We start from the raw sequence: 16,663 nt of genomic DNA on the forward strand, positions 1-16,663 counted from the left end.
TTACTCGAGTACTCTTATGTGCAGGTTACACGAGTGAATTCCAAAGTAACTCAAACTCACCGTATGTGTCACTTTCTAACATACCACGTAATGTACTTATTTATTTATTTCCCCTTTCACAGCTTTTTGCCTGTCTCCTCCCACCCATCTCCCTAGGTAGAACGTGAGCTCCGTTAGGGTAGAATGTTTGTGTTTCGGTTTTCTGATGAGTCCCCCTCCCAGACCTCTGCCCCCAACACCTAGAACAGTGCCTGGCACAGAGGAAGTGCTCAATAAATATTTGTTGCATGAATGGACAGTCATCTCTTGCTGTGAAGTGGTTTGCAATCTAGCAGGGACCACAGAAAAGACAGTGATAACAGTTATGCAAGACAGAAGATGCTGAAGCACAGGGGAAGGCGCTGGCCCTTCATTTAGAGGACAATGGGCAGCCCCCAAAGGTTCTGGGTAGGCTTTTGCTCACACGGACACTGTGTGTAGGGAAGCGAGGTGGGCCGGCTTTAAGGAGAAGAAGGGCTGTTCTTGGAGCTCCTGCACCAGCTGGGAGACGTGTGCCATGATGGATGGGAGACGCTGCTGGGAATGGCTGTGTCCAGTGTGACATCTCTGGCGTTACAGCGCTGCTGGGTTGTTACCCACATTCACATTTACAAAGGGTTCCCCCGTGAGAACAGAGAGGCGAGAAGAGATTGTAGGCAGAGGAGGACTGAACAGAACCCTACAGGGAACAGGCTGGGGAGGGTTAAGATCTGTCGCAGTCATCACTTTCCCAGGGTTCCCCACAATTCCTGAGCGAGCTGTATGAGGGAGGCAAGATGCAGAAAATCCAGGTCCTGGAGCTGCCTCCTGTGAGCTGCGGGAAAACCCAAAGTAGGGGGAGGAGAAACATTTGAGAGGCAGGGCCAGAGTCAGAGGGTTAACGGGATTTTAAAATATGCTCCTGTATGTGTATGGTGCAAGATCTTATTTAATTATTACACAAACCCTCTGAGTTGGGGACACTGTTCCACCTTGGAGAATCTGAGTTCTTAAGGTCCCCCAGGAGGAAGTGGCTCCCATATTCCCACCCTTTGCCACCCGTCCTACACTGCCTGCTTTTCCTGGTGTTTCTCCCTTCCTCATCCCTGGCTCCATTCTGTACCACCGCTGGTTTCTTCTTCGCCCCTCAGGCAAGGCCACCTCTCCCGACTGCCCGTGTCCCTGTGCTGTAACACCTCTGCCCCCCTCTTCCCATGTTCCTAATCCATTTCTCTGTCTGCACACCTGCCCTGCCCTCCCCGGGGACACAGGCAGGCTGCACCCCATAGAGGGCTCAGGGAGAAGTAGCCTGTGGGTGACACGCAGGCAGGGGGGCTCAGGCTTCCTCTCCCCCCACCCCGGAGCTCCCAGGCAGCCCTCCCACTGCCCATCAGCTAAAATGGGGGAGCAGGCTGTCTCCTGGTTCTCTAGTTCCTGGACATCTGTCTCCTTGCAGGATACATCATGCCTCGTGTTGAGAGTAGTTGGAAGAAGAGCAATCATCAGTTTGGGAAATAGGAACGGGCTCAGAGCACGAGGGCAGAGGCGAGGGGTCCCGAAGCTGGGTGGAGATGCTTCCTTCTTGGTCCTGGCCGTCTTGAGGGAAATCCCTGCCACTTGGGTGCCTGGGAAGAAAAGGGGCAGGGGAGGCAGATCTCTCAGGGAGCCTTGCTCCTCCATTCTTTCAGGGGGAGCCCTGGGGGCCAAGAGCGATGGGTGTATTCTCCCCATGCTTTCCTCTCCAGAGGAACTCTGAGTGAACGGGAGCGAAGGTGGAGTTTGTCACAGGAAGTCTGGGAGCTCTCAAGGCTCGGAGGACTGGAGTCAGACCATCTTGAGTACTAATTTCAGCTGTCACTTCTTGGCAGGGCCATTTCAGCCACCCCTGAAACTCCCTGGAGCCTCTTTCTTTGCCTCCGTGAAATGGGGCTTCTAATACCTACGTCCTGGGTCAATGAGATCACCTCTGAAAGTCTCTTTAGGGGCCCAAAGACGTGAGGTCTTTGTCCAAGGAGAGTATGGGAGGAGATGCCATGGGCAGAGTCTGCTTGTGATGCCCAAGGCGAGCTGGAAGGCTGCAGGACTCCAGGTGACGCCTCACCGGGGCTGGGCTGCCGCCACCACCACTCGCAACCAGGGCCGGGGGCTGGGGCCCGAGCTAGGCTGGGCACGGCGCCAGGGCGCCAGGTCAAGCAGTCTCCAGGGGCCGCCCGCCCCACCAGCCTGAGGTCCACCCCACGGGCCTAAGGGCTAGGTGGAGAAGCGCATTTGGAAGAAGAGGGGGTTCGCGGGAAGAACCCAGTCGTGAGGAGAAGGGCAAGGGAGGCGGCTGGAGGGGAAGCAAGGGCCCAGGCAGGCACGGGGTGGGGCCGGGCGAGGGGCCCGGGGCAGCGGGGCGGGAGAGCGCCCGCGAGGGAGCGCGCCGGCTGGGGGAGGAGGGACGGGGAGGGAGACCGGCGGCGCTGACACAGCCTCGATGTGTGGAACGGGCTGGGGTTTGGCCCACAGGTCAGGCGTCTGGCAGTATTATGGGATGGAGAGGCCTTAGGAGACAGGGAGAGTATTATGGGCTGGAACAGCCTTAGGAGACTGGGAAATATTATGGGCTGGTGAGGCCCGGCTCCAACTGGAGGCGGGAGGAAGGGGTGCGGGGCGGGAAGGGGGGGGTGGTGGTGGAAGGGAGTATTATGGGCTGGAGGCCTCCTGCGACCAGAGGCAAGAGTATTATGGGCTGGCAAGGCCTTCGGTGGCCAGAGGGGGGAGCAGCGGGGATGGCACCGGCTGCATGTGACGGAGGGGGGGCCAGGTTGGGGGGGGTGGCGAGTGGGGGTGGGGAAGCTTATTATGGGATAGCTCTTTGTACCTACTGCGGGGACTGCTTCTCCAGAAGATATTATGGGATGTCGCGTGTGGGAGGGGGAGTGGGGCTGGGGGGATTATTATGGGATGGTGGTGCAGGGTGGGGAGGGCCCGAGGAGCTCTTCTCTAGCCCCCCACCCCTCACCCCTCACTCCCTTCCCAGCCTCTCCAAGGTCAGCCTCCTCTCGCCTCTCTTTCAGAGGGACACCTGAAAGCCACCCCCTGGGCACCCCGACTCATCCTGGCATCTCCCTGACTAGCAGCCTCCTCCGGGTGCCGATGGGCAAAGGCAGCCCCTGGGGACCGGGAAGAAAGCCCCGAGGCGGGGCTGGGGTGGCCAGGGGCTCCTTCCTCCCACCTGCACGACGTCCTCTCTGGCTTTCTAACCCCTGCTGCACTCTCCCTCTCCTTCTCCCTCCCTTCCACAAGTGGGGGCCCTAGAGCCACCTCCCCTCCCCCTCCCCTCCATTTCCTCTCCAGCTCCCTCCACAGCCGTAACCAGTAAAACAGGCGGCCGGCTATTATGGGATGGCTGCTCCCAGCAGCTCTGCAGGGAGGGGGCGGTCACCGCGGAATGTCTCTTGTGGGTGGCTATTATGGGATGGCCGCCTCTCTTTTGGGGGGGTGGGGGCTAGCGAGGAGGATTATTATGGGATGTGCCCTGCACAGCTGGGTGGGGCTGTCCAGGGTAGGTGAAGCTCTGGGGAGGGGGAGGGGGAAGGAAAGGAAGGAAGGCGCTGGGGAGGGTGGGGTGAGCCCTGGAGCCAGACCTGAGGCCTGGCAGGAGTAACTGGCTAGAGAGGTTTCTTTGGTGACAGCTGTTTGAAGGGGCCCCTGGGGCAGGCTCAAGGGAGCCAAATCTGAACCCTGGGCCACCTGGGTCCTTGTCACCACTTGGTGAGCTTACAGGGATGCCAGCCCAGGACCTGCAGTGCCTGCTGGAAGCAAGACCTTCCATGTGCTTGCTGGGTGGTACACCAAGGGGACCACAGGGCCCAAGGACTCCTGTTCCTCTCTCACTTCTGGGGTTTGAGGCTTGGGACCAACACTCGGGCAGGGAGTGTGCACAGGTTGCTTTGCTTCCATGCAGCCCGTCCCCAGACCCCACAGGCTGTGCATCCTGTCCAGTGCACGGTCACCGGGACTTGTGTTGTCTTCCCGGTCCCCGTCTCTAATGGAGCATAACACTGCGGCCCCTCGGACCTCTTAGGAGCAGGGCCCCTCGGACCTCTTAGGAGCAGGGTTTCTCTGGCTCACACAGAACAGGGATGCAAGGAGAGGCGTTGTACAGCACATGCCAGAAATTTCATGGACAACCTCTCTGTTATTCAAGGTTCTTTTGTACCATGGGATGGAAACAGAATTCTGAGGCAAGGGGCTGGCGCCTGCAGTGCCAGCATCCCATATTGGCACTAGTTCGAGTCTCGGCTGCTCCACATCTGATCCAGCTCTCTGCTATGGCCTGGGGAAAGCCATAGAATATGGCCCAAGTGCTTGGGCCGTGCACCTGCATGGGAGACCCAGAGGAAGCGCCTGGCTCCTAGCTCCTGGCTTCGGATCCAGCGGCCCAACTCCCACCGCTGTGGCCTTTTAGGCGGTGAATCAGTGGATGGAAGACCTCTCTCTCTCTGCCTCTTTGTAACTCTGCCTTTCAAATAAATAAATCTTAAAAAAAAAAAACTAAGGCAATTGACTGAGGGGGGGTGTCCTCCTGGGTGCATTAATTAGGAGATTATCCTACCCTCAGTCTCTATGGGCCAATCATGTCAATGTTTATTTATTAAACTTATCTGGTAGGGTAGCATGGGGCTAGAGTAGGAAGGGGAGCCCTGGAAATATGGAGACCACAAAAGCAGCAGGCACACATCCTGGCTCTCTGGAACTCAAGCAGAGAAGAAGGGATTTAACCTTGTCCTTGTGGTGGGACCGGGGGGGGGGGGGGGGGGAGGAGAAGTAAGGGAATACAAGGGTGGAACCTTAGGGATGGGGGCCAGAGAGAATGTGGTGGGCAAAAGGTGCCAGTATTGTACATCACAGAGAAGATGCAGGGACTACCGAGTTAGAACTCCTTAGGAGTCATTGTGGTAATGTGGTATGTGGAAGACAGGAAGGGTTTGGGGCAGATGAAGAAATCAACACAAGGGAATTTGAGGTCCAGTGACAGACTGGAGACCCTAGGGAAATGGGGACAGAAAAAGCCATAATGGGTGTCTGAAAACTCCATGTAGGCAGAAGAAACTCGTTGGGAGGAGACACACCCATGTTATATGTCTCCTCTCCCTCATTGCAGGGCATACATGTCATCTCTAGTCCTCTGTGCACGGGGGAGGATCTGCACAAGGGAGGGGCCCAATGGCAGGAGAATTCAGTGAGGGACACTACGGCAGCCTTGCAGAATACGGGAAATGGCCACACACCACAGCGCCGGCAGCAAGAGGGTGGTCCAGGAAGTTGGAGTGGATGTTGGAAAAAGAAAACACGAACTTCAAAGGTGACAGTGGGAACTTCTGGCGAGACCTGAGGTCTTTGATGCTGCAAACTCTTGTCCTAAGAAGACAGTTCCACGGGGAATACAATCAGGTAGGAGCTGGTGCAGAGACCCGTCAGCTGCATCTCTAGTGCTCTGCTTGGGAAAAAGGGACTGCGAATGCCCAAAGCAAGCTCTTGCCTCTCCTGAACTCACTCCTTGTCAGTTCTCCAGTCCTTTGAGTCCTGAAGGGGTGAGGGCCATCTGCAAAAGCCCGAAGGGCAGCACAGAGATGGTTGTGAGGGTCAGGTCACCCACTTCGGGCCAGGAAGGGCCCTTCCCATGAGCATGTTCAGGTTTCTTTTCCATCTTCCCCACTCCTGCAGGGCAAAAGGCATAGGAGAGCCAAGGGACACCTTCCCTCGGTTTAGGGGCCAGGGGCAGCCAGGCAGTGGTGTTGGGACATTAGTTTTTCATGCAGGTCCTGATTCTCCCCGGGTCAGGAAGAAGGAAAAATGGACAGACTGAGGACCAAAGAGTTTTAAGATTGGTTTCTTTCAGCTCCAGGGCTGGGTCCTCAGGGTGACAGGAGAGAAAGCACAGTTGGTGGGGGATGGTTTATGTTGGAAGGCTACCTTGTAGCCTAACTGAATGAAGGCATTTTGGAATGTTCACTACAGATGGGAAGGGGAACACGTAAGATTAAAAAAAATTTTTTTTGTTAATGTTTTTGAAAGGCAAAGAGACAAAAAGAGACAGATCTTCTGTCTGCCGATTCACCCCCCAAATGCCCACAGCAGCCAGGGCTGGGTCAGGCTGAAGCCAGGAACCCAGAACTCAAGATGGGTAGCAGGGACCCAACCACTTGGGCCATCCCTTGCTGTCTCCCAGAGTGTGCATTCACAGGAACTGTACTGCAGTGGAGCTGGGACTTGAACCCAGGGACTCTGACGTGGCAGGCAGGCATCACAAACTCCAGCCCATAAGCACGGTTTTTCTCAGAAGGAAGGGGTTCAACAGGAAGAAGACGGGGGCAATTGAAAGTATTATGAGACTTCAGGAGATAGAAAGGGGAAAGTGCCTGAAAAATATGAGACATTGAGGATAAATAAGCAAGATTTGGTGTTCAAGAATAGGGTAAAATTCTGGCACGCTGATGAATCTCTTAAGAAAGGAGGATGTGGTATACGTTTCAGGTTTTTTTTTTTTAAATAAAGATTTATTTATTTATTTGAAAATCAGAGTTACACAGAGAGAGAAGGGGCGGGGGGTGTCTTCCATCTGCTGGTTCACTCCCCAGTTGGCCTCGATTGGCTGATCTGAGGCCAGGAGGCTGGGGCTTCTTCCAGCTGCCCCCTAGGTTTCAGCACTGGCGCCCTAGGTTTCAGTGTTAAGAACGCAGGAAGGAGCAACGTTGCCTTCCAGTTGAAGTCTCTCAGGATGTAGGGACCAGATAGGAGATTATCTGGAGCAGTCATCTGTAAGTCCTTTTGGAATAACTTCCAGCCTTTTCTAGAAGGACCTCCAAGAACTTTGCTGATACATGATCTCTGCTGAGACCAGTTGGGATTTGTTTTATCCTCCGAACAGGAAATTGGGAAATGGCAGTTGGTAGTTCTCTCTTGATGCAAGGGTATTCTAACTTGTATCACAGTTTGTTTCCTTGGGTCCTTAATGGTGCCAGCTCTGTGCCTTGCTAGGCACTCTGTCAATATATGTTGAAAGGATGTGAATAGTGGGGAGAGGAGGGAGAACAGGTCTCACTGGGGTCTTGGTGTGTTAATATGGCAGGACCCTCAGGTCACAACGTGATGGGGTGTTCCATCCATAGGAGTGGACTGAGAGTGTTGATCAAAGATCCCTGACCTGAGAGGGGTGGAGACAAGACGGCTGGAATGTTGAGAAGTAGTCTTTGGATGGCAATTTGTGATTACTGGGGTGTTCTGGGGCAAATTAAACTTTATGTAAATGTTTCATCTGGTCAGCATGGTATCTGGTTAGTCTTACTCAAAACTAAGAGCTGGAAGTAAACATCTGGAAAATACTTGGATTTTGGTGAGACTGGGGTGGAGCCCTAGGTTGGTGGTGCTCAGCTGCTGAGTGTCTGGAAATGACCGGATGAGGGAAAATAGGGTCTTAGACATCTAGACATCAAGAGACTGTTTATGCCAGGATACTGCTCTGGCCGAGGAAGGGAATAAGGTGTCTGCAAGTGGGGGCGGGCACAGGGCAGTGTGGGTAGCCTGTCTCTCCGAGCTCTGGGTGTTAGAACAGACTGACAGCTTCTGCAGGTGGGGGAGGTAGGCACAGGAGTATTATGGGATGCCTGGCTGAGTGGAGATGGAGCATTATGGGATGTGACACTGGGTTGTGCTGGGAGTATTATGGTATGTCTGCTTGACCACAGGTTCCTTGAAATTATGGGATGTCAGGGTGTGGGTGGGGGAGTAAAATTATTATGGGATGTTTTTGCAGTGTTAGGGAAGGTTAGATGTTCATCTGGGGGGGTGACAGTGGGGCTGCTGATCATTATGGGATATCTTTTTGACAGGGGAGGAGTGGAGCTAGAAGGAGAGCATGAAGCCTGGGCGTGGAGTTGTAAGCATTCTAGACCCTAGCCTTCTGGGACTGAGGGCAGCTCTAGGGGGTTGGTTATTATGGGATGTCAGTATAGAAAGTGGGAGACTGATTATTATGGGATGTGTGTGGGAGGAGGCCGAGTGTCCGTTGTAGTATGTGTGTGTGGGGGGTGAGTTTCTGATTATTATGGGATATCAAACTGGGGGTGGATGAAGGGTGGTTATTATGGGATGTCTGTGGGGGGGTGGGGAATGAGTATTATGGGATATGAGGCTGAAGTACTGGGAGGGGTGCTTATTATGGGATGGCCCTGGGGAGGGAGAGGTGATGAATTATTATGGGATGTTAGCATTAGAGCCAAGAGTGAAGAAGTTGGCAAAGGATGGTTATTATGGGATGTCAGAGGGAGGAGAGGGTTAGTTGCAAAAGGCCGGTAATATTATGTCAGCTGGCCCCCACCCCGCATATATGTATATGGAGTGTGGGGGGGAAATCGGTTTGTGTGAGTGTATGTGGGGTGTCCGTGTGTATTATGGGATGGCCAGGAGGTGGGCGGTTGCCCGGGTGACGCGCGCGCGCTCGCGCGCTCTGAGGGGGCGTGGCCAATGGTTGCCTGAGCGACGAGGGGGCGGGGGTTGCCCGGGAGACCTAGGGAGGAGGGTGGCGGTAGTGGAGGGGGGGTTGGAGTTGGTTGAGGTTATTATGGGCTGTCCGTGGGGGGGCGGGGCCTGTGCGGTGGGATTTCCCGGCCGGTGTTTCGGGCCCTTTAAGAGGCGACGCCGGAGCCGGAGCCATTTTCCCCCCTTCGGCCGCGGCGAGGAGGAGCCGGAGCGGGAGTGACAACCGGCCGGACCCAGCACGACCTGCGGCGGCTCGAGGGTGAGGAGAGTGCCGGGTTTCCGCAGGGACGCTCCCCTCAGCCCGACAAGCCCCGAGAGCCATCCCCTCAGCCGCTCCGTCCTCGGGCTCCTCAGACCCGCGGACCGCCCCCTGCCCTGAGGGGCCGACTCTTCCCGTCCCCTCCCTGCAGGGTGCCTGGCTTCCCCGCACCCCCGCCCCGCTCCCCGCGACCCCCGGCTCGGGCTGGGTCTCCCACAGTGCCCGGCGCCCGCCCCCTCGCCCTTTGCTCACTTGCCCCCCGGGACACGTGGCCCGGCCCCCTTCCGGGTGGGCGCTCTCCTGCCCCCCACGTCCCTGCCTCCGGCCCCCCCACCCCGGCGCACCCGAGCCTCCACGCCCCCCTGGTCCCCGCGGCTCCGGAGCAGAACCTGAGTTGTCCCAGAGGACAGCCCTTGGAGAGCTGCCCTGTCTGGGAACTGGCCCCTCCCCGGGCGCAGGGAGGCGCCCCCCCACCCCCAAGTGACCTTGTGTCCCCGAGCGCCTCGCCGCCGGCCGCCTCGCCGCCCCCCCAGCCCGCGCCGCGGTCACTCGGACCCCCTCCCCCGTCACACCCTGCTCGGTCCCGGCCGGCTGCTCCCCTCCCCACGCCTGCACCAGTCTGTCCTGGGGGCGTCGCTGCCTCTCTTCGCGGGGGCGCTTGTTGGGGCGCCGGCTTCCGGGCTGCCCCCGAGGAGTGTGGAACTAAGTTCAGCCTGAGTGGTTCGGGTGCCCTGCCGGGGTGGCTGGGGTTGGGGGGGTGGCGGAAAGAACGGGTGGGGGTGGGGGAGGGGGCCGGTGCGCGTCACTGACTGTTCTCTTTCTCCCCCCTCCCCCGCACAGTGACTCGGGCCAGTGTAGAGGGCCCCAGGCCGCAGGCAGGAGCAGCTGGGCCAATTCCCTGGCCGGGAGCAGCGGAAGGGGATGGCGTCGGGCCTGGGCTCACCGTCCCCCTGCTCAGCGGGCAGTGAGGAGGAGGATATGGATGCACTTTTGAACAACAGCCTGCCCCCACCCCACCCAGGTAACACCTTCCCAGGGGCCCTGGGGCAGGAAGGAGGCCTTTGCGCCCTCCCTAGTGACTCTGGGGAGGCAGGGCGTTGTGGCTGGCTGTGCAGAGCCCGAGGTGGAAGGACATCCGAAGGGAGTGGTTCCCTTTGAGGAGCTCTTGTTGAGGGGGGTGGCAGCCACGCGCCTCCCGGGCACCGCGGGCCCAGATGCGAGCCTGCTGCACCCGGTTGTCTGGAGGAATGCCATGCAGTTCCCGGCTGAGGGAGCTCTCCTGACTGGCAGGCGTTCCCTTGCGTGGGTCTGGGGAGCACCGCAGGTCTCTGGGACCCCGGGGCGGCTCTTTGAGGGTGGTGGGGGCGTTGGAGGGTGCAGTCGGAGGATCCTGTGGTCGCTGCTGTGGGAAAGACAGAGGGAGTGTTGGTTACTTGCTATCTGATTATTTTTAGCTTCTGATCAGTTACCGGTTTTCTGTGCTGTTTCAACTGTGTGAAGTTTGAATCTCGCTCCCTAGCAGGATCTACAGTGCTTCTGGCAAATTGCTGGAATGTTTTGAGTGTGGCTGTGATGGGGACTAGGGGGGCATTTAGTAGCCTGAGGAGCCTCCCATGAGGGGGGCAGGAGGAGCTAGGGCCCCTCTCTGCTCTGCCCAGTGGCCATGAGGCTGGCTTTTTTCCCTAGAGGCTTCTTTTTGCCTGTGATGTAGCCTGGGGTTTGTGCTGGCAGTGTCTAGTGTTTGTGTGGGTGTGTTAAGGGTTGCGCTATCTGTGTTTTGGGGTGGCTCCGTGAACTGGCCAAACCCGTATGGTTATAACCAGCCTGCCCGATTGGAATAGCCCTTCTCTACCCTCAGATGAGGGCTGATGTCATGGACCTCGGCGCTGTCTCCCTCGTCCTCTTCAGAGCCCCTAGCTAACGCACCTGCTTGTTTTCTTGACCTCTTTTTTCCCTTGAGGGCCACGCTTCATCCTCTCTGCTTCTACTTTTCTGACTGTGGAGCCCACTGGTCCTGTTTTATTTCCCATGAAGCGTTTTCCACTTCTGCCTTCTCTCTCAGCTGCAGCTGGAAGTTGAGGTGGTCCGGGAGAGATGCTTTCGTATCTGGCATTTTCTGAGTTGGAATTCTTCACGTCGAGCAGGTCATTTAGGAGAGGGGTCAGTCTCGTTACTGGGTCTCCCGGTGTTGGGTCAGAAACTTAGGCTTGAGTTTCATTGCTGTGCAGAGTGGGATTTGCCTTTGCCCAGGGTGGGGGCTGGGCGCTGGGGGTGGGTGGCAGTGAGGTGAGGAGAGCCTGTCTTTTCTGTGCTGGGAGGAGTAGTGGTGCCATCTGGCCACGGTTGGTTCTGCATCTTGGCCTCCCATTGGGCCCTTGGTCTGGGACTGTCCCCCAAATTGCTAGCAGTTGTGCAGGCTTCCAGGGTGAACTCTGCCCCAAGCTGCAGCATGACCTAGTTTTTCCACTTGCCACACCCCATTCCTGCCCCTTTCCCAAATCTCTATCTCAGCCGGCTTGCCGCTCGCCATTTCAGCATGGTGTCTGAGAGGTCTGGGAGTCGTCCGTGGATGGGAGGATGTCCCCCTTGCCTCTGTGGCTTTGTCCTTGTCTCTGAGATGTGGGTGGTGATGGAGTGATGACCTGGGGATTACTGGGGAGAAGCCCTTAAGAAAATGATTGGGGCTGCTGTCCTATTCCCATGGGAATGTGAGGGGCTTTCTTGTGCCTGATCCTGGGCTGAGTCAGAGGGGGAGGCTGATGGGGCTTTGTCCAGCCTAATGTCTTATGTTCCGTAGTATATGGTTAACTCCAGAAGGGCGGAGCCAGAAGCATTTGGGGGGGGGGGAAGGGGGAGGGTCAGGAGCTAAGCTCCTTGTGGTATTGAAGGAAACATTGTTTCCTATCACTGTCTACCTTCTTAAAATTTGGGGGCTTTGGACATGGCTTCTGTGTGCCTGATGGGACTTTGGATGGGGTCGAGGAGGAAGCTGAGCGCTTGCAGACTTCAGCTCTGTCTCTGGTGACGGAAAACCTGACGACAGTTCGGTTTGAGGAGTGGTCCAGTCCCTCCCAGAGTTTGACCCTTCATGTTTGTGTTGGTGTCCTTGGGTTTCCTTGCCTAGGACATAGGGGTGACCTCTCGAGAACTGGGTCATCCCAGAGTAGGTGTTAGAGATGGGTTGCATTTGGACCTGGGGCCAGGTAGCTATTTGGGAAGTCTCTTGTGAGGGCAGTCTCTCTGTCAACCCCGCCCCCCTCCCCTGCTACTTCCTGTCTGTCCTATGTTGGCAGCTGGGTGCCCTGGGCCGGCTTCTGCGGTCAGGAGCCATTTTCCCTTTCCTCAGTGGGTGAGGCACTCCCTTCTTCTCTCCACTCCCTTCTGCACTCCCCGCCTCCCCCCCTCCACGGGGGTGGCTTGGGAAGAGGGAGGGAGGGGGGAGGAGGGAGCTGGTGTGCTGGTGTGAATGTCTGCTACAAAGGGAGCTGCCTCCTGGCCTCTCCAACCCCCTCTGTGCCCCTTCCCACCTATCCCTGCCCAGGAGCTCTCAGTACTACCCCAGGCTTTGTGTGTGCTTCCAGCCAGGGGAGGAGGTGGAGCCAGATGGGAGGAGGATTGGCTGAGGGGGGAGATGGTGACAGCTGGGCTGATTTGGGCCCCTAGAGAGAAGAGGCTACTGACCCAGGAGGAGCTGGGGAAGAAGAGTAGGGCTGAGATGGGGGAAGGAAATTGTGTGTGGTAGAGGGCACGAGGTTGGGCTGGCAACTGAACCTGGGGCGTGGAGAGTCTGGTTGTTTGGAGCAGTGATGATCCCAGAGGGATTCCAGAAAGGTGTGGTGTCTGGGACCCCTGAAGCTGATGGTGTTCTGGGCATGCGCTGAGCCTCCGTTCTGTAGTGTTTGCCTTTGGGTAGACCTTTCATTCTCACTCCCTGGTGTATAGAGTGCTTGGTGGCCAGCTGCAGGAGGCTTGGGCCTAGTTCTCTTGTTTGGTGAGCTGTAGGCATCTCGGTTCAGTTGCACTGGTGAGCACCTGAGGTCTGCTGGAGACACGGGAAGAGGGACTGGGCTCTGGCCAGCGGCCTGAGGTGGGCCTGCTCGGAGCTGCCAGGCCTGTTCTGGGTATCTCCAGCGCTCTCGGTGTTTTTGTCCTGAGGATCAGCGTCCTTCCGCGGAGAGCATAGCAGTTCTCTTCAGGAAAATCTGGGGCAGGAGGTGGGGAATGAAGTTGGAAGCCTCTGGATTAGGGCCTGACCTTTTGCTATTGATCTCTTCCCTGCGCATCGCTATTGGCCAATGTGTGCAGAGAACGAAGAGGACCCAGAAGAGGATTTATCGGAAGCAGAGACTCCAAAGCTCAAGAAGAAGAAAAAGCCTAAGAAACCTCGGGACCCTAAAATCCCCAAGAGCAAACGCCAAAAAAAGGAGGTGAGTGGGTGATTGAATGTTACTGGGACGACAGGAAGAGGGGAGCTCTGGGAAGGTTCGGGGTCCTTGGCTCCTCTGGAGTGGCGGGCTGGGTCTTGGCGATGAGCCTCAGGGCTGTCCTGAGGTCAGCATGTGTGTAGCATGTGCGTGTCTGTCTCCCTCTCCCCCTTCCCTGCTCCAGCGTATGCTCTTATGCCGGCAGCTGGGGGACAGCTCTGGGGAGGGGCCGGAGTTTGTGGAGGAGGAGGAAGAGGTGGCTCTGCGCTCAGACAGTGAGGGCAGCGACTATACCCCTGGCAAGAAGAAGAAGAAGAAGCTTGGGCCTAAGAAAGAGAAGAAGAACAAATCCAAACGGAAGGAGGAGGAGGAGGAAGACGACGATGACGATGATTCCAAGGTGCTGGGCCTCTGTCTCCTTTTCTTAGCTGTTAACTTCTGTCCTTGCAGCCCCCTGGAACGTTCTCTGTCCACCTCTTTCTATTTATTTCCTGTTAACTCTCTTACCCGGATCTCACAAGCCATAGTTTGAACTCAAATTCCCTTAGCAAGTGTGGGCACCGGGTGGCAGGTCCTTGACCTTGCTCTCTTCTGCAGGAGCCTAAATCATCCGCTCAGCTCCTAGAAGATTGGGGCATGGAAGACATTGACCATGTGTTCTCGGAGGAGGATTATCGCACCCTCACCAACTACAAGGCCTTCAGCCAGTTTGTCCGGTAAACCAGCAGGGGCTTGGTGGGGAGGAGACTTCTTCTATGATCTCTTCTTGCTTCTCTTTCTCTTTTTTTACTCTTAAACATTTTCTCTTCTCTGTTCTTTTCCATTCCTCTACCAGACCCCTCATTGCAGCCAAAAACCCCAAGATTGCTGTCTCCAAGATGATGATGGTTTTGGGTGCTAAGTGGCGGGAGTTCAGTACCAACAACCCCTTCAAAGGGAGTTCTGGGGCTTCGGTGGCAGCAGCAGCAGCGGCTGCAGTGGCTGTGGTGGAGAGCATGGTGACAGCCACCGAAGTGGCACCACCACCTCCCCCTGTGGAGGTGCCTATCCGCAAAGCCAAGACCAAGGAGGGCAAAGGTGAGATGGGGTGCAGAGGGGGAGGGGTCTGCTGTGGGCTTGGGATGTCAGACAGAGCACGGAGTGTCCTGTCGGCCCTGAGGTAGAAGATGGGAGGGAGTGCTGGGTCTTGAGTTTAGGAAGGAGATTGGGGAAGCCGGACACGTGAAGCAAGCTGAGGGAGAGAAGATTGGATTTTCCACACTCTTTTACCCCTGTGAGATATCTACTTGGATGCATTCTGATTTTTAGGTCCCAATGCTCGGAGGAAGCCCAAGGGTAGCCCTCGTGTACCTGATGCCAAGAAGCCTAAACCCAAGAAAGTAGCACCTCTGAAAATTAAGCTGGGAGGCTTTGGTTCCAAGCGTAAGAGATCTTCGGTGAGTCTCCAGCCCATCCCTTTGCCCAAGGTGCCCTAATAGAAAGATGTTGCCTCATGTCGGGACCTGCCCTTCACGTAGAATGTGGGGATTTGGCCACAGAACAGCGTGTAGCTGGGCTCCCTGTCTGAGAGTCCCTAATGGCTGCCGATGGCCCTGGTGAAAGAGTGAGCCCCTCTCCACCACTCTCCTTCCTCTTGGCTGGCACTTCTAACCTGACTCATTGTTTTCATTCTCTAGAGTGAGGATGATGACTTAGACGTGGAATCTGACTTCGATGATGCCAGTATCAATAGCTACTCTGTTTCTGATGGTTCCACCAGCCGCAGTAGCCGGAGCCGCAAGAAACTCCGAACCACTAAAAAGAAAAAGAAAGGTGTGTTTCCTGTCTGTATCTGTGGAGGGATGACGTGGGAGTGGCTGGGGCAGAATCTCCCTTAGGAGATGGGGTGGGGGGGAGGTGGTTTTTTTCTAATAACTGGGCTTTCCCTCTTCCTTGCCCAGGCGAGGAGGAGGTGACTGCTGTGGATGGTTATGAGACAGACCACCAGGACTATTGCGAGGTGTGCCAGCAAGGCGGCGAGATCATCCTGTGTGATACCTGTCCCCGAGCTTACCACATGGTCTGCCTGGACCCGGATATGGAGAAGGCTCCCGAGGGCAAGTGGAGCTGCCCACATTGCGTGAGTGTCTGGCCCCTGTGGCCCCTGGGCACCCGTGGAGGTGGGGGTGGGAGGGTTAACCCTTTGGGGCTAGGGTGGAGATGGAAATGGTTGTGCTGCTGGCCCTGAGCTCTGGGAAACATCCTAAGGGTGATGGGCAGGAGGTTGGGACCTGGGTGGGTGGGGTGGTAATAACGGGAGTCTGTGGTCCTTGACTACAGGAGAAGGAGGGCATCCAGTGGGAGGCCAAAGAGGACAATTCGGAAGGCGAAGAGATCCTGGAAGAGGTGGGGGGAGACCCCGAAGAGGAGGATGACCACCACATGGAGTTCTGCCGGGTGTGCAAGGATGGTGGGGAGCTACTGTGCTGCGACACCTGTCCTTCGTCGTACCACATCCACTGCCTCAACCCGCCGCTGCCCGAGATTCCCAACGGCGAGTGGCTGTGCCCCCGGTGTACAGTGAGTGACCGACTTCAGCCAGGGTGGGCGAGGTGGGAAGAGCATTCTAGTGGAAGGATTTCCCGCTGCTGTGTGTAGCTGTTGTGAGGCTGAGGTGTGTGTGTGTCGGGGGTCATTGGAGAATTAGAGACTTTCAGCCTGAGACAGGTATTTCCTTCCTCCTGTGGTCTCAGGATACCTTTGTTTTGGGAAAATGTAGGACTAACTTTGAACAGAGGAGCTGTTGTTTTGTCAGCTTCCCAAGAGGGACAGAGCCGTTTCTTTAGCTGAGAGCTTCTGTCTGTCCTCGCCTTGACGCCTGACTTGGGTCTTGGGTGCTTGGATTGTTTCCTGGGGCTGCTTGCTGCTTTTAGGTCACTTGTGGGAGGGTCCCTGGGCTTGAGGTCGGATTTTTCTGTGTGAACTTCTGGGTAATTGCTGAAGTCCAGCTGCAGGATCTGTTAGGCAAGTAGGAGTGGGGGTGAAGTTCAGAAAGGAGAGGGAATTCTGGCCCTGGGATTAGGTCTTACTTGAAATGAGATTTAGTAATCCTGTGATGAGATTGATGCTGTGGGCCGTCCCGTGTCCTCCCTGTTTGGGATTCGGGTTGAGTTCTCTCTCTTTTTCCTCAGTGTCCAGCTCTGAAGGGTAAAGTGCAGAAGATCCTAATCTGGAAGTGGGGCCAGCCACCGTCTCCCACTCCGGTGCCTAGGCCCCCAGATGCTGATCCCAACACTCCTTCACCCAAGCCCTTGGAGGGGCGGCCAGAGCGGCAGTTCTTTGTGAAGTGGCAAGGCATGTCTTACTGGCACTGCTCCTGGGTGTCTGAACTGCAGGTATGTCTGAGCTAGGCTGGGAGGCGGAAGCCATAGCGAAGAGGGTATTGAGAAAAGGAGAG

At 56.5% G+C, this 16,663-nt stretch overlaps 1 protein-coding gene across 12 annotated transcripts in view; it reads left to right on the top strand.

Annotated features, from left to right (window-relative positions):
* The first annotated feature begins 8,697 nt into the window (after positions 1-8,697).
* The window catches only part of CHD4 (chromodomain helicase DNA binding protein 4), a 35,146-nt gene continuing 27,180 nt past the window's right edge, over positions 8,698-16,663 (top strand). For 4 of the 12 annotated variants that reach the window (XM_062194724.1, XM_062194725.1, XM_062194726.1 and 1 more), the window contains exons 1-11: positions 8,698-8,803; positions 9,644-9,824; positions 13,109-13,230; positions 13,412-13,627; positions 13,825-13,943; positions 14,063-14,304; positions 14,536-14,663; positions 14,904-15,039; positions 15,168-15,346; positions 15,547-15,786; positions 16,398-16,601. In XM_062194724.1, the coding sequence (XP_062050708.1) occupies positions 9,725-9,824; positions 13,109-13,230; positions 13,412-13,627; positions 13,825-13,943; positions 14,063-14,304; positions 14,536-14,663; positions 14,904-15,039; positions 15,168-15,346; positions 15,547-15,786; positions 16,398-16,601 (1,686 nt within the window). In that variant the 5' untranslated portion in view covers positions 8,698-8,803; positions 9,644-9,724. The remainder of the gene's footprint in view (positions 8,804-9,643; positions 9,825-13,108; positions 13,231-13,411; positions 13,628-13,824; positions 13,944-14,062; positions 14,305-14,535; positions 14,664-14,903; positions 15,040-15,167; positions 15,347-15,546; positions 15,787-16,397; positions 16,602-16,663) is intronic. The other 8 variants (XM_062194731.1, XM_062194732.1, XM_062194733.1 and 5 more) reach the window with 3 other exon arrangements.

Source organism: Lepus europaeus, chromosome 6 (assembly GCF_033115175.1).
Source record: "Lepus europaeus isolate LE1 chromosome 6, mLepTim1.pri, whole genome shotgun sequence".
NCBI classification, from domain to species: Eukaryota; Metazoa; Chordata; class Mammalia; order Lagomorpha; family Leporidae; genus Lepus; species Lepus europaeus.